Genomic DNA, 17,662 nt, shown 5'->3' on the forward strand with positions numbered 1-17,662 from the left:
ACAGAAGTCACAATGTTCGAATTAATGTAAGTTGTATACATGTATATAATAGCGCTTCCAGGACGATGTCCTCTTGACCACTGACCTCGTCTGACAACTACAGTATTCCATATGACCAGAAACGATATGATACTAGTTATCTTGTATCTCGTGATCTAATAAACAGGCGGGATATCAATGAAATGATGCGGATACACAGTCGAATATGCTTATTACATAAATTTACATTGTTTTTGCTTCGCGATTTTTCTATACATCATATAAAAGCTTGTCAGGAATAATACTCAGAAACTTCTGTCGCAAGTTCATCAAATCTTTACAAGAATGACCAATACCATGTCTAGGTGTGCTTCTCATCAACAGTTTTGGTTTATTTATTTTGTCAGAGTTATGGCCCTTCAACTATTTTCATTTTCAAAATTTATCCGGACTACACCTCTGTTACCACTAAGGCAATTTCAATTAAACCTTACAGTATTGATTGGTACGGGGTTTTTCAGTTGAATAATTTTTGGCCGACATATGGCCCTAAAATAAAAAATGCGTTTTCCCTAATTAATGAGTTTTGTTTCTCCTGCTACACAGTAGCTACAACATGTCACTGGCTATATCATGAGGCGACAAATGTGATCACTGATCGCTCTTGTACTATTTACATATTTTAAAATATCTGACGTTTGATATATACCGTTCTCTTAAACTATTCTATAGATATATATAAAACATTAATTCCTTTACAATTCCGTTTCGTTTTTTTTTAATCATTTGCTTAAAAAAGCTTGATGTGTGAAGTTGACGGCCTAGCGGCGTGAAGTTGGCGGCCTAGCAGCTTACGTTTTACTGTTAAAAATGGTATTTAATGAAGTTCTGGATATATTTATTGTTATCTAAAAGATATATAAATTCATAGAAAGAATTCTTTTGATTTTATCATTTTTGTGAAGTTGGCCGGCCAAAAAATTCAATGTTGTAAAGTTTGTTCAAGAAATTAAAACGGCTGTTATATAAGTTTTAAAGACATATCTTGTCATTTAAAAGATAAATTAAATAGTCACATTCAGAAATTATTTTTCCAGCGGCATGGCAGCCTAAAATTATACAGTTATAGAAATGTTATAAAACAATATAACTGCACTTCACGAAGTTCTTAAGACAATTCTTGATATTTAAAAGATATATAAATTGAAAAAATCACTTTGAGAGAACTGTTTGATTTCATCATTTTTTGTGAAGTTTGCCGGCCTAGCGGCCTAGAAATTTAACAGTTGTGTTATTATATTTACTTTAATATCATTATACTAAGTTCACAAATATTGGAGCACATTTGGCACGAATGTCCATGTCTCCATCTGATGCAGGATTTGTGCTCATGTCGAAATTTTTAGGTGTTATAGAACTCACATTTGTCGCATCTATTTTTTCTTCTTTATATATCTATTTTATATCTGTAAAGAAGCAATTGTATAGTTAGCGGATACTTAAGTAACATAAACCTGACGGGTTCAGTGGTCAGTGGATATATAGTTGGATTCATAACCCTTGGGTCGCAGATTCAAGCAATCCCAAAGCCCAGCCATGTCTTTTTCGGCTTTAGCACTGTTGAGTAACAAGAAGGCAAGTAGCGTGAACGGTTTAATGTAAGCACAAAACGTTTCCTCAAAAACCAATGTAAAACCGAAGTTTGGTCAAAAATTGGTGAAAGGTTGGTGTTCGGGCCAAACCGTCTTTGTCTAAATTAGCGGTATGCCCTAAATACAAAAAAAATATAGAGACATTCAGGCATTTTAATCGAGTATGAATTTTTAAATGTATAAAGTTTTAGGCCTATATTTTTGGATTTTAAAAGTATTGCTTATATCATGATTAAAATAGTTAAAGAATATATTAAAAAAAATGCATATTTCTTTAAATAAATAAGTAGAACATGCCCTAAATAAACGCTGAAACAACTAGTAAGAGAAAGTGACAATTTTGTGGTCTAATTTTTAAGGTGTCCGGTTAGGGCCATCACGACACACACATACTTCAAAACAACGATAAAACGAAATTACAATGTCGAAAATTCGAGAAAAATACTACAACAATAGCATAAATCGAAACCACCCTGGGGAAAAGCTGGAAGTACGATGATGAAAAGACAAAATTACGATAGTAAAAAGTCGAAATAAGGACAATCGGTAAATTATCGTGTTTTCGTCATCGTGCTTTCGGCCTCTTACCATCGTGGTTCCGTCGTTTCGTGGCACTGGGTCATTATTTATTTTGTTGGCCGATTTTTACATTGAACCCAAGGGCCTACTTTGTCGTATTTTAACCTGTTGTTATTTTCAATTGTTTCTATATAGTTTATACATTTAATTTATTTTAGATCGATTGTGTAGTAAGCTAAAAGCTTTTGGACGCACTCTCGACCAACTAGTACTTTGCAATGACAATGAATCTTTAGTTTCTACCACATGGAAACAACAGCCCGCCCCTGACGGGCGAGATATAGATTACTAGTAGGCGCGTTAACCACTCGCCTTACTTATTCTCAAAATGTACATGCATACGAAGTATTATCACGTAATGACTTGGTTATAAAGATAATTATTTGATATGGAAGATATGGTTAAAAGATGTCAGGGAATAAGTAGAATTGGTAAGAAATGATATTCTATCCAAATCGTCTCACCATTGCAACAAAAGGTCTATTTACCATAATTCAAGCGGTGGTTTGGTATAACTATGTCATTATGATATAAAAATCGAAAATGGGAGCAAACCTTAACAAATAAAATAATAACACATGAAATAATAAGGCAATACATATTTCGCCTTTTTAATTTTGGAAGGATACTGTACGTTTATTCTGGGAATCTCTGAATATACAATAAAATAGGAAAGAGGTGTTTAAATACATCAATAGCAAGAATTATTTATTAACAAACATATTGCTATTATGTGATTCGTGATAATAAATTAAACAACTATAATACATTTATTGGCAAAATACAGCATATGCAAATGTTACAATCAATCAATGCTGTCAAAATTTTAAAAGCGTTGAAATGACATCATGGAAACATCCAGTACAACCTTGCAACCATTTCCACCTGGATGACGACTAATTTTCACTGGTGCAAACACTCCGACTCCCAACCATTCAACCATTTTCTTTTTTAACCTTTCATTTTATCCAGTAACAAGGAGGTAACCTTTTTATGTATGACCATAACTCATGCTAAAATCATTAGGTAATTATAAACAAGATCAACAAGGATATGCGACATTCAATGATAACTTGACATATACTAATCGTTGGTTGGACTCGAAAAAAGAATTATTTAAAGAACTACATAAAGAACCATTCATTTTGTTACAGAAATTGTATACCATGTATATGACAAGTGGCAATGCGACAAAAGCCAGGTTTTCAATCCCTAAGTATGTATTGATGTGACAGGAATGAGGAATGAAATATGGTAAAGAAGAATAATGATGCTGTTAATCATACCAACACAGAACGTTGGTTTCAGTAGTTCAATATAAAATAATACCAGATACCTGAGTATTTCCATGTAAGCTACACACATGCCAAGTTAAGTAACAATAGGTCAAAACGTACTAAAGTTATTGATTGGAAGCATAAAATGCCATTGCCAGCAAGTGATGTTAGTAACAAAAACTATACATGTATTAAATAATGCCCATGGGAGGAGCCCTTGGTCGACTGGTTATTTCATTGTCTTCAAACCACTTGCCCCTCAACGCTCAGGGTTCAAACGAAGGGTCTTCATCCACCAGTAAGCTTGAACGTCGCCATATGACCTATACTGTGCCAGTGTGACGTAAAACCCAAACAAGGTTAGCTTTTAAAAAAGCTAGTAGCGACTCGCTTCGTAATTTCTTTCCAGGGGCGTGTTTAAATGTAAAAATGACAGTTCTGTTAGCTGAAAAGACTTCAGCGAACATCAAAATAAAAGTGACATATAAAGTTAAGGAAGCCAGTTCTCTCAGTTTAACAAAGAGGAATATGAGTATATATGAAGATGTAAACAGATAGAATGAAGTCCCTATGTCTATGCACATTTACTATATGGCCTGTTGACCTTGACCAGAAAAAAATAGATAAGTAGAATTCATAAAAATGTCTCTTTATACGAAGTTAAGTTGTAATATGTTATTTAGTATTGGAATAAGTGACAGATACAAGTCCTAAAGTGAACACAAGTTGTCTATCAATTCAGCCAGAAAAGCCGGGATCCTATTAAAAAAATAGGATCCCGGAAATTGACCAGTTCAAGAATATTGTTTTCAGAAAAGCCGGGATCATTTTAAAAAATTAAGAGATCCAAGAAATTGGACAGTTCAAGAATATTGTTTTCAGAAAAGCTGGGATCGTAGATAGGGATCCCGGGATTTGACCAATTCAAGAATATAGTCTTTTATTTTTCCAATTAATTAGGCATATAATTATAAGTATTGTGATTTTGTTAATAAATAGCTCTAAATATATCTATATCCTAAGTTAAATCAATTTAACTTTCATTACATACAATAAAAAAATTAACGTTTAATGGCCTTTCATTACGACAATAATCAACACAAATATAGTTAATTAGTTTTTTCCCTTATTATCTTATACGATCCCGGATCCCGGGCGTCCCGGATCCCGGCCAGTAAATACATACACTAAATACTGGAAAGGATAAAATGACCGGAAAAAAGGAAAAAGAAAAAAATGCACAGAACCAGATGTCGTTTATGTTAATTAACCAAACGAAAACTTATTACAGAGTAAACAGGACTGGTGAAATCGCTAAATCAAAAGTCAGTGTAAATATGATTTACTGAAAAGAATCCATGAAAACAAACATTTTAATCATCAATATATCTTTGCGCTCAAAACAATACTTGCTGCTTTTTAAAAATGGCGTGAAAATTGAAGTTTTTTGACGCTATATAAGATCAAATTTGATTGGCTAAATAATTTAATAATTAAATAATGCGAGCCGGCACAAACAATCAATGCACAAAGGCTGAATTTTCATACTGTCATAGTTTAGTATTTACAAATAAACGGATTGTCAGTATTGTGGTCAGATTGTTTCCTTAAATTGTTACATAAAAATGGCCTTTTTTCATTAGTTTCTTGTATTCTGTAGAAAACTTTCTCTGTTTGTTCTATTTCTTAAAAAAAATCAATCCTTCGGGCTTCTTAACTTCGTGAAGACAAATATTATAGAAATTTCCTTAATAACTTTTGATGTTAGTCAGTCTACAGTATTCAAGATAATGTCATTTTTCGATCAATATTATCACTTAGGTATTCAACATGTAACGGTGAATTATCTCATGCATATTCTTAACTTTAATTTCGACATTCATATTCAAACTGACTATGATATCGCTAAAGCTTAGATAATCATTATTTCCTTAAATTAGACCCTCCAATGATTATCGTCAACTTTTATTTCAGACAAAAGACATGTTGAAATGCCGGGAAACAAAAAAGATGTTGTCAAAATTTTGACATATTCCATCCAATGTGTTTAAACATGCAAAATAAAAATATTGAACGACTAAATTTTTTTATTGACAACCCTTTTTAAACTTCCTACTTCAAACTTTATTTTGATATATCTGGTATACTTAAAACAAAAATGCTGCGTTGATTATATTTATTTCAGATAAAATACAAGCAGATATAAAAAGAAACAAGTTACAAAACAAGATATCTTATATATCACCTAGGAAAATACAAACAATCTAATGGACACAATTAACATCTGCATGGACAGCTTGTGAGATTGAACTCTATTTTATTTTTGAATTCATACCTCTAAGAATAACTGTTACTAAGTATATATTCAGATGATACAAATAAGTGTATCAAAAAAGGAACTCTAACATTTTTTGGTAAAAAAATGCAATAAAATAAAGAAAATACATAAAAAATAATTATTTATATGTTAAATGTTTAAAATTAGAAGCATTTTGCAAATTATTCATATTGTGACAGAGTGAAAAAACGTGCAGACTGTCGGGAACTCGAACCCGGGACCCTCAGAATACCGATCCACGGGTCTACCGTCTGAGTTATTCGGCCGCTAATAGATCTTCTTCCATATATACTAAACAGTTCTAAACCATGACAATATTAAAGATCATGTAACGCATTTTTATAAAGTTTTATAGCACAGATATGATGTTCAAATGAGGCTTTATCAATATTGTAAGTTCCAAAAAGATATTACGAGTATATATTTCATGTAAATAAAGGAAGATAATTAAAAATGTGTTTTCTATGAAGTCAAAGCCAAATATTCCAATAACAAATGAATGTGTATACTAAAATGATTACATATAATGCTTTTAAACATTTGCAGTACATATTTAACATATTCTTGGATGTTTGGAAATGTTTTAGAAGCATACTTATAAACATATTTCACGTATGTAATGTTACCACTTTATTAACAACATACAGCACCTTTAATATAAAAGTCTTTGTTCTAAGAAATATGGCTTAGTTTTTGAACATTTTTCAAAAGAAATATTTCAAGCAACCTGAAATGACCATGGTTTAAAGATTTTTTCCCTCTAAATGAGAAGACGATTATGCATACAATGACAATTTCATTCTTGTTCAGTGTAAGTAATAGTTCGAACATATCTGATTGACTTATAAGAGCCACAGGCGACTTTATGAACACATCTGCAGATTTATTTTAATTATGCTAAGGCCGATGCTAGTCGGCGTGGACGGTACTTGCATTTTTCAGTACCTCCATGAACAGGCTCAACCAAACAGAGCCTGCAACATTAACAAATTAGTCGTTTTGGGCGTTCTTTCAGGATTATGTCTCTTTTTTATTATTATAATTATAATAAGAGCATACACATAATTTGCAACACAGAAAATGTATTAACATGTAAGCATGCAGAATATAATAATAATTTGAGGCAAAATAAAGCAATCTTTGAAAATGTACATGTAATTCTTTTCCCATGCTTAAATATGCAGCGCATATTGCATTTGGAACAAAAGTATACCCGCCATTTTCCCCCATTCCTGTCATCAAGGTAGCAATAAAAAAGCCATACACGCCGCATTCGACGTTTATATATCACAAGATTTGTGGCACTTAACACTTAGATAAATCAGATTCGTTATTATAAATAAAATGCCAGAATATACTACCCGTATCTTAACCCTTTACCTCATATATACGCGAAACAACGCATTTTCGCCCCCTCCCCCCTCCCCCACTTTTTAGGACTGAAATAGAAAAAAATGTATGTCCTATTTGGGCCCCAAACACATGTTTTCGTTTGAGAAATGTTGCCTAAAAAGTGAGCACTTTTTCGGCGCCGCCCCTATCCAAAAGATACATCAGGGGGTTGCCAGAAGGGGGATGTGCCCCCTTCTGTTTGGGGGGTTTGAAGGGGGTCGGAGTCCCCCTCATCGCCAAGAAAATTTTGGACTTGTGAGAGGCTTAAAATGACCCCAGGTCGATCATAAGGTAACGTGTAACCAACGCTAAATAGCCTTTTACTCTATCTCAATCCCTTGAGAAGTTGCAGCACTTTGAAATAAATTTTGATGGAAAAAATCGAGGCAAAATAGTGATTTTTAGCAATTTTGAGATGTCCCCTCATTGCCATGGTAACAGGAAATTTAAGACTGAGCATGTCGTTACAAAGGCAATGGTCCAGTCAACATGTGTGCCAAGTTTGATTAGTATTAAAGCATTTTCATAGTTTCATAGCAGTTTGAACTTGTAAGAGGAGGCTTTTCAGTGAAAATGGCCATTTTTCACAATATGCTCAAGGGGAAAGGGTTAACAGAAATCGGATATTCTTTAGATACAAATCAAAATAACTCACACTTAACCAATAATATCGGCTGGAAAATATGATATAAAGCTTTTCCGCTGGCTAAGAATAATATGAATACTGGCTCATACATTTGTATAAAAAAAGAAGAAGAAAAAACACAAAAAGGGGGCCATCGTTGTGAGGTAATAAGTATAATACATTTCATAGGGAAATATCTTAATGAAATATCAGCGTCTTTCAATATCGAATCAATAATATACACGTATTCCTTAAACAAATCTTAATAAAGTTTGCAATATCAATAACGTGAAGGAAAGAATACTATTATAATAATATCTCAATAATCATTTAGCATATGGTAAACACATATTCAGTTTTGTAATATGAGACAAACATGAAAATGATATCTAGCAAAGCACTCTTTGGAAAACAACTATACTTCTAATTTAATATATTACCACGATGCGCACTTCGTTATACCTGTGACTGAATGTCATATTTTTTTACACAAACACAGGTATAATGAATGTGTTGTTGCATACTTAACTCATTGTATTGTTACATCCATATCATTATTTCAAATGATCATAATGCCTAGACAGCACCGTTTGAAAAGATATATTCTGATTAAATAATGTTCAATTCGGCACGATATGGCCAGTTATGTGTTGACGTGCCGTAAAAATCCAAACAAACAAACAAACAAATAATGTTCAAACTAATTTTTACACCCTGTTACGAAACAAGTATTGACACAAACACGTGCAAACTATATTGTATGGTCCATTTTATAACAAAAATCACAACACATGTTAGAAATGAATTATCATATAGTCAACTTTCTTTGCAGCATTTCAAAGGTTTTGGTAAACATCTGTTCGCTTGATGTGATCCAGAATTAGATCATTACAATACTTGTATTGTTCCTACAATGACAATGAATGGAAACTGTGATAACAAATTGTAAAAACAATAAATAGTCAGACATGTACCAAAAAACATCTGTAGATAAAATCTATTTGCATTTTGCCAAACAAATAATAATTATAATGAAATGTACGTCTGATAGTCTAAATTCTTCATATAAAGGTTGAATAATAATTTATTTATTGACACCTCTACTCACAATTGATAAAAATACGAATAATTAACTTATCCACATATTTAATAATTTCATAAATTATAATAAGTGAACCAAGCAATACTCTTACATAGTTGTTTATGAGATGCCTTTGTCTTTTCTTCATCATTTTAACACACTCTACAATGTTGACATGGCCTCCCTCATATTTCATCCTTTGAAGCTCGTTCAGAAGCACACAAACTATACCAGACCTCGTACAACCATCACTGAATTATACAAGTTAATTTAAAATAAATTGTATTCAATAATTTAAACCTATAAATATTAATAATGATAATGATCAAATCAACGCATAGACGCGAACGACGGTGCCATTTTTATACGCATAAGTGGGATAAAATAAGCCCGAAATCTAGTATTTGCAGATTTATAATACACACATGCCAAGTTAAGAAACAATAAGTCAAAATAGGTAACGGAAATAGCATTGATAATATGCAAAATAATATAAATATTTTAACCATGCATGATACGTTTTTTTCCGAATATACCTAACACGACTCTACAGGTACAGGAAATAAAACAGTAGGGGCAAGTACATACCAAAAGGGGAGAATGTTAAAAGAAAATAGCTTAAAGATCGAAACGGAAGTTACTGGCGCACAGCACATATACTGAATTGTGATTAAAGCGTGTAATCTCAATGTATATATATATAAGGCCATAAATCATGAACATAATCCGGTTTCTTTAATTATTGGAAATCAAACAAATATTTGCTAGTTTAAATGCTATGTCATTAAATCGTAACATTTTACTTAAGCAGGATGTCTGAAATTGTGAATCTGGGAGTGTATTAATGAGATAAGTATCAAGAAAAGGTGACTTTAGAGAGATATAGAGCATACACATAATAACAACCTCAGCTCTTTACGAATTACATTGATCTGAAAAGTATGACCCATGGTTCTTAAACTTCAATGAAACAATAGTTTAGCTAAAGTATAATCAATATAATTAATACTAGTAATTTATTTTACTCGAAATATCTTTTCGGGATGAAAGTGCTGGTTCTAAAGATTAAGCATAAATATCTGACTTGACCTTGATGTTTGGCACCTGTTCATCACCTGGCTCTTTGTTAGAATAAGACAAAAAATTAACCAAAAATTTCAACAACAATGATAAGGTTGTTCAAAAGATAGAACAGAACTTAAACTGCTAAAAGACAGATTTATGCATGCTTTATCAATACCAAAATGGAAATAAAGCATAATTATGTGATATTTGTTAACACAGGGTCACGAACTTTTCTTTTGTTGCGGAATGAATCTAATCTATTGTTTGATTCTACTCCTATGGCAACAACATTTAATATATCTGATCATACGAACGACAAGGGGTATAAAAATACGACGATTTGAGTGTATATAAAAGTTCCGTATACATGTTAACTATAATAATTGTACTGTAAAACTCTGTATACATTATATTATTTATTCAATATCAACTCTCTGTATGATCTTCGCAAATACAACATACTCTGATCAAAGAAAATCCGTATCATGTATCTTAAAGGTTATGATATGGAGTAACGTTAATTGTTTATATACTAACGGTAAGAGTAATTATATAATAAAATCGACCTAACCAGTGCTTTGATCTTGTATTTGCCTCGAATAGAAAGAAATTGACAGATTAGGCACTTACGTTGTAGCATATTAATGTAAAATGGCAATGGCACAACACTAATCATATACCTGCAATGTACGAGTACAGGCTGCGACTCAGTTAAATGCGGCTGCCATTTTAACACGGCTTCTGTCATGTCCAGGAAAGAGGTTGTGTCATCTGGAGCCGGTACTCCCTCTTTCCAAGCTGTATATTCAAACTGCTTCATTGTTGTTAAGTGATAATCCTCCTGTCCAGATAGAAACTATTTATATCGAACGTTTACGGTGTGTGAGAACACTATTATTTATCTACTTTCATTCGACTGTTTTAGTATGGAATTTTGGGCATCAATGTAAGAAATATTACATATTATGTAATTTAATCTTGCTGTGTTGCAAAATGTCACTTGACAGTAAGAACAACAGTCCTTTTAAATACATTTTCAAATATTTGCCGAAACAAGATAGACTTTGACTTTGAATGATTGTTTATAATATTAGCACAGCTCGGGTTAAGACCTACAATAATACAATCACGACGTTACAAGGCTGAACTATATATTACAAAACACCAGAGCAGTTTAGCATGCAATATTATATGATTTTGTTTGAAAACCTTTATCATTTTACATTTTGTAAGAGGTTCGATGAAAAAGAACTTAAAGTTGTGGAACTACATTCAGTTGGAATGTTATTTACTTACGTCATTTAGTTTAATGTCGTCAGAACTAACAGCATACGACATATCATCGTTTCTATATAAACATCGTGCCGATACAGAGTATCAAGGTACTCGAAGGTGAAAATATTAGGAAGAAATTTAAGATATAACTTCCCAATCTTATACCACGGCAGCGCTATACTTTCAACAAATTAAAACCAACATAAATAACAATAACTGTTGTATGTGTGCGTTGGTATTTGTATTGGTGGAAAAATGTAATCATTTATTACCTCCCTTTCACTTTCCTTGAAGGTAAATGATCTCTGTGTATAACCCTTTCTTATTTTCTCTTCTATCTTGTTGACACTAAATCGGGCTCCGCCTTTTGAACTTGAACCTAGTTCACAGCTTGACTGCGGTGTAAGAAAACGTATTATTCAATACTGAGCCTAAGTGTGACACAAATATTCCTTTGTGGAAATGTACCACAAAAGTATATTAAAAATGCACCAACTGTCATATTTTCTATTGTTCAAATAACTGTTTATGTGTAACAAAAACTGTATGTTTTCAAAGATGTAAAAGACAGTTTTAATATTGTTGATGGCCATCGCTACAAAAAAATGCGGTTGTTTTTATGTTCATAATACCAATTGTTATCAAAGGTTAATCAACCCAAGTAATTACTCATTTAAAACGTTATTTTTGTTAACATTGTAAAGCATCAACAATAAACCTGATAGCATGATGACGACTGGTCTGTAAGCATTATAACTGTCTTGATATTGTTGTCGTCAACGAGAGACCAAAACTCTTCCATTGTATCTTTACCAGGTGACATTGACACAAGAAATGTACTCTTTCCCTTGTAGTTCTAAAATGAAGAAATAGGTATTTAAATGAAAATCACATACACGTTTAAAGGATCTTTACTTTAACTTCAACGTATACCTTATCAAACGGAAACTTATGTTCGAGTTATATGACAAAGTTGATGGTAAAGAAAGTTTACTTACAGGAATAAACATGGCACCCAACTGGTCAACAAAGTTTGACCCTCTTGTCTTTATCTTTGGTTTGTATGCATCGCCTTAACAACAGAAACAAAAGTATAAATATTATTTGATGACAAAAATGCAACAAATTTATATAATTCCTAAACTAGAGGCTGATAATGTTGTTAAACTTCCTGGATAACAGTACAACATCTAATGATCTAAGTTCACTATTTTTAGTATTTTATTTAAAATGCATAATACTTGAAACATACAAACTTGTACATAATTGCCATTAAATGCTATATTTGTGAAGAAGAAAGATTAATGGTTATACTCTCTGATAATAGAGTCTCAACATTTGAATATTCAGGACTATCTGCAACGCCTGAGGCCGGGTTCTCAATACTCTTTTCAATGAGCTGAAATTAAATTTTGAACGTCATCAGTATACGTAAAATATGAAAAGAAAAATCGGGACTAGGACTATCCCAAAGAACAACAAATGCTAGAAATTAAATCAATTCGTGACATAGTAAGCAAGACTTTAAACAATTTACAACTTACAGTTAATAGAATATTAACAAAAGCAGCAGTATGCAAACAATGTTCATGAAAGACGTGAATATTGTAAACAAATGCAATAAAGTGAAAAATATTGTTTCTTAAGTAATCAAAGCATTAAAAAATAAAACAAGTCATGATTCATAACAACAATATGCAAGTTTTATCAAGATAAAAATATAAGATAAGTAGTACCTCAAATTGTATCTGTAATCGTGTCCGTGCGTCACCCTTGTCTTTGTGTATCATAAATTCCAGAACATCTCTAAACTGTTTTGTCCAAATAAAGTGGGTACCAAAATACATGGCGTCTGCAACTGCTTCATGTAGATAAATGTATTGCTCCTAAAGAAGATTTAAAAGATCATATTTTTTGTAAATTTCAAACGTGAAGATAAACAAAATGTAAATATGTAATCTGTTGCGATACTTATCTTTTATCATTAAAGATATCATTTAATATCAATAACAATGTAATTTGCGCTTGAAATTTAAGTAGGTTATCGAGTTCATAAATGTAAATAAATTTGAGCTTTATACATGTAATTTAATGTCATGCATTTAACAGTTTTGAATAAAGTTTAGAATATAGGTAGTAAAAAAATATTAAATTATCAATAAATTGATATTATATTTTTATCGTTGCTAAGATTATCATTTTAATTAATAAGGAATATGTGATTGGCATCCAATTGAAAACAAAGATGGCATATTCAAAAATTACAAATATGTATTTAATTCGTAATGTAGGCTTACATTTGAGTAGCATTATAAACTATTGATTTTGGTATAATATTTATGCAATATACCTTTGTCTGGACCATATTAACTCGTTGTGATCTCAGCGTCTGTACAATCTGTAACGGTCTCATGCAACCTTCCTGTCGAGCTTGATTCACCATATTGTCAAGACCTATAAATGTTCCCGTCCTGCCAACGCCGGCGCTGGAGAAATTTGTTATTCATAAACATTTGCTACAGTCATAAAGTACTTGAGGAAAAAAAAAGATGTTCATAGCATTGATAACAAAGTCGACATCACCTTTAACAATTAACATGCTCAACATATGCACTTAATCATAGCACTTGTCTTATAATGAATAAAATTAAGTAAGATATTATTGACTTCCTTTAAAAAAACGTTTCCATTTAATTACCTGCAGTGTACGACTATTGGTCCTGCATCTGATACATTGTTCGTATCAACAACTCTCCAAAAATTGACAAGGCACCAAGTGCTATCTGGAACATCTTTATCTGGCCATGACTTGAAATGGAATTGCCGAATTCTACGTGACGCTTTTCCATTCTGAAATTACAACAGTATCCGGTGTACTTTTGGTATTTTGTACTTGATTTTATTAACGAGCATTACTAGTTTTGAACATGAATACTATAGTATCATAACGACTTTTGTTTCTTATAATTATGAAACCTTTATACATATATAAATGAAGACATTATGTTACGAATCTTACTTTTCCGACCCAAAACACACGTATGTTGTAGTCAAGGAACTTTTGTGTTTCTTGTAGCTTTATAACTATGTCACCAAAAGTACACTCAGTTTCCCCTTCCTCTTCTTTAGGCCAGTATTGCAAACACTTTGTCTATAATGTGAATGTTTGATTTGGTAAATATTTTATGCTTAATGTTCAAAACACTTTATCTATTTAATAAAGAACTTTTCTATTTTAAAGAAAATATTTGGAAATGGTTTAAAGACCAATTGAATGAAAAAGAAAATGTGTTGATGACTATTATTATGATGAATTTACTACAGTGTCATTACATAAATGATATTATGAACAAAGTATGGTGCACATAATTTACGTATATTTATACTGTAAAATAGTGAAAAACAGAATCCCTAAAGAAAGCCCAACACGACAAAATTGTAAAATGTTGCAGGCTCGGTTTGATCGAGCCTGTTTGATTGTAAAAACGTCTTTAATTTCTTATTAAATTTACAAAGTGGACCAATCTTGGTAAAAACAATTCTACCGTGCCCATTTCAATCAGATTCGTGAGCATAACTATTTTATCTGATTTAAGTTGCCAAACCATCTCCCAGAAATCGTCTACCATATTCTTGGTGGGACCTGGTTAATAAACACTAAAATACTATATCAAGTACACTAATAAGCTTTTTACCTATCAATGTACTTGAATTTCAATATTATTACGTTTTTTTTTTATAAAATATTTCATTTATACAACTACGAATATAGAGAAAATCACAGATAATGTTCACTAACGCATAATGCGCATATCAGCACAAGATTATGATATTTAAAAAAACAATGTGACATTAATATTCTGATAAAATTAAAATGGATAAAATATTAACATTTCTAAACGACAATTACCTTGTGACGCTACAAACTTTTTAACTTTCTCATAACCCTGCAATTAAGCATAATGATTCATACAAACTTATATTCTTCGGTACAAATTTTTAAAATATTGAAACGATATATCTTTTGCAAGAACCTTTCCGGTAATTTTTTCTTATATCATTATGCTAAACGTATATATTGAAAGTGAAAACCAGCCTCAGGATCAATATCAAGAAAAGATCATTTTGCAAAAATACAATGTATATGCACTCATTAATATGTAATTACTTGCACTAGGATTTTAACTGGCATTGCGTGTAATTCAGTTAGTGTTTTGTGTTATTTTACTTTGTAACATTCTTGTAAAAAATATATACAATTTAAAGAATATTATTTAGAAATAAGTTGTTTAGTAAACATTTACACACCCGTGCGCGCACACACGCACATAAAAAAAGAAATAAACAGAAACAACCCTATCAGTGAATGCTTTACTGCTTGTGTTGACGAGATTTCAATAATGAAATAATCTAACGTCTTTGGTTTCTTTCACATCTACCTTTTACTTTCATACAGACATTAATAGATATTCAATATGTTTATATATTTCTGGTGGGAGGAGGCGGGGAGAAGGATGCTACGTAAGTTGTCCTATTTTACATATAAAATGTATAAAATACCCATTTTTTTCCTCAGAGTTGAAACGCAGAAAGGATAAAAAATAACAGCGTATCTTGTTCGCATAATGATAAACTTCTTACAGTCTTTATGCTATAGTCTAGGAAGGGTTTTTGTTATTTGGTAAGTATACATTATCCACACGTAAACAAATTAATTTAGGTTTTTAAAGTTAAAGTAGCCAAAAACTTACGTCTATGTAACAGGCATTGATATAATCTGTAGGTTTATCTTCAATTGAGTCACTTTTACGATCCAGAATGACTCGGGTATGGTCATCTAAAAATCATGAATATTTAGGATAAAGGCAGAACAAACGACATCAATCTTATTTCGATAAAAGAATATAAAAAAAAAAACACACAAGAAAAACACTTTACCTGTGCTGACACGGTAAGATAGAGCTTCATTGTAACAATATTTTAGATCGATATTTTCATAAAAAATAATATTATGAAGGCGTATAACTTACAAGCGTACATTTCTTTGTACCGGTTTTTGCCCCGGTTGGAAATATGGTCGGCAGATGCAAATGCATGAACAAGGCCTTGTGGTAAAGCCTGTAATACAAATACAATTTATCATTATGATTACAAGTCAATATACTATAGACATAAAGATTATACTGTTTCCATTAAACGTCTTTCAAAATTCTTGAGTATTTTACAAGGTTAAACAATGTTTATAGATATATTGAACACTGTATCAAGACTAATGCCTGCATTTACATAACGTGTACAAAATCACAGATCCTCTTGAAATTGAGGACATATATCAATAGTTAAAACAAAACTGATGTTGTTTTTTGTTGTGAAAACCAAATATATTATATACCTTGTTCTGTTCATATGGCTGTTCTACATAATAAATTTGTATATGTTTGTTTTCTAAATAACAAATCATTAGTTAGAACAAAATTTGAGATGATAGTTCGCGTAAGTAGTAAGATATAATAGTAGACATACGCCAAGACGATTGTTTCTTTCAATAACAACACGGAAACATTTTAGCATACCTTGAACTCTGATATCAGCTGTTCACAAGTGTTTTCCATTTTTGTGTGTATGTAGTCCCATAACTCGTGAATCCTTATTCCCATAAACTGTTCACTAAAACTGTAATATTCACTAGCATCTGTCGCAGGCATACTTGTGTGTTGCTCCTCTGAAATTTATGGGAAGACAATACAATTTTTTAAATAACAATAATTTCTCTTGCAAATAAAGATGATGTTTAACATTAGAATTAGTATAGTAAAGCAATACCTTCATATGATCTGTTGACATGTGCATGTTGGCGGGCTCTTCGTTGGACGTTTGTTTTCTCCTCAAGCGCCTTATCAAGATGCGAAAATTTGGTTTCTTTTGTCGAATTCTTCTTTGCTCTAAAATGGCATTTACATTGAACATAATAATGCATGTATATCCTGTGTCTAACGTGAAATTAGGATCGACGATGGCATCTTTATTTTTCCTATTTTTTTTCTATTCTAGTATTGTTAACATATTAATAATACACATAGTAAAACAGATATAACAGTGCATTTATAAACAAATAATATTTTCGAACATTTGACAAACGATGCCTCATAACATGAATTAGAATGGGTGGAATTTTTTGATACTAAAATGACGATTCAGAAATCAGAATACTTACAAACGCATTCTTCTAAACAAAAGGAGTCCTATAACTACACATAGAATGACCACCACGCCTGCCGCTGCTGCTCCCCCTGCTACGGCCGCTGATGAGTCATTTGATTGTTTGGCGTTTTCCTGGGCGCTTTCCGAAGATGCTATTTTAATGCATAATAGTTTAACTAAATATCTAAGTACGGTTTT

At 31.8% G+C, this 17,662-nt stretch overlaps 1 protein-coding gene across 1 annotated transcript in view; it reads right to left on the reverse strand.

Moving 5' to 3' along the window:
* Window positions 1-8,612: 8,612 nt before the first annotated feature.
* LOC132735769 (receptor-type tyrosine-protein phosphatase alpha-like) overlaps window positions 8,613-17,662 on the reverse strand; it is a 31,280-nt gene continuing 22,230 nt past the window's right edge. The window contains exons 12-29 of the mRNA XM_060722760.1: window positions 17,478-17,616; window positions 17,087-17,205; window positions 16,837-16,985; window positions 16,294-16,381; window positions 16,015-16,100; window positions 15,174-15,210; window positions 14,809-14,906; window positions 14,283-14,414; window positions 13,962-14,113; window positions 13,614-13,749; window positions 13,000-13,149; window positions 12,578-12,662; window positions 12,262-12,335; window positions 11,982-12,119; window positions 11,536-11,658; window positions 10,669-10,829; window positions 9,036-9,174; window positions 8,613-8,750 (exon numbers count right to left, since the gene is read on the reverse strand). Coding sequence (XP_060578743.1) covers window positions 8,679-8,750; window positions 9,036-9,174; window positions 10,669-10,829; window positions 11,536-11,658; window positions 11,982-12,119; window positions 12,262-12,335; window positions 12,578-12,662; window positions 13,000-13,149; window positions 13,614-13,749; window positions 13,962-14,113; window positions 14,283-14,414; window positions 14,809-14,906; window positions 15,174-15,210; window positions 16,015-16,100; window positions 16,294-16,381; window positions 16,837-16,985; window positions 17,087-17,205; window positions 17,478-17,616 — 2,078 coding nt within the window. The 3' untranslated portion in view covers window positions 8,613-8,678. The remainder of the gene's footprint in view (window positions 8,751-9,035; window positions 9,175-10,668; window positions 10,830-11,535; window positions 11,659-11,981; window positions 12,120-12,261; window positions 12,336-12,577; window positions 12,663-12,999; window positions 13,150-13,613; window positions 13,750-13,961; window positions 14,114-14,282; window positions 14,415-14,808; window positions 14,907-15,173; window positions 15,211-16,014; window positions 16,101-16,293; window positions 16,382-16,836; window positions 16,986-17,086; window positions 17,206-17,477; window positions 17,617-17,662) is intronic.

This window comes from Ruditapes philippinarum, unplaced genomic scaffold, assembly GCF_026571515.1.
Source record: "Ruditapes philippinarum isolate M1 unplaced genomic scaffold, ASM2657151v2 ctg6394_1_1_1_1, whole genome shotgun sequence".
In the NCBI taxonomy this organism is placed as follows: domain Eukaryota; kingdom Metazoa; phylum Mollusca; class Bivalvia; order Venerida; family Veneridae; genus Ruditapes; species Ruditapes philippinarum.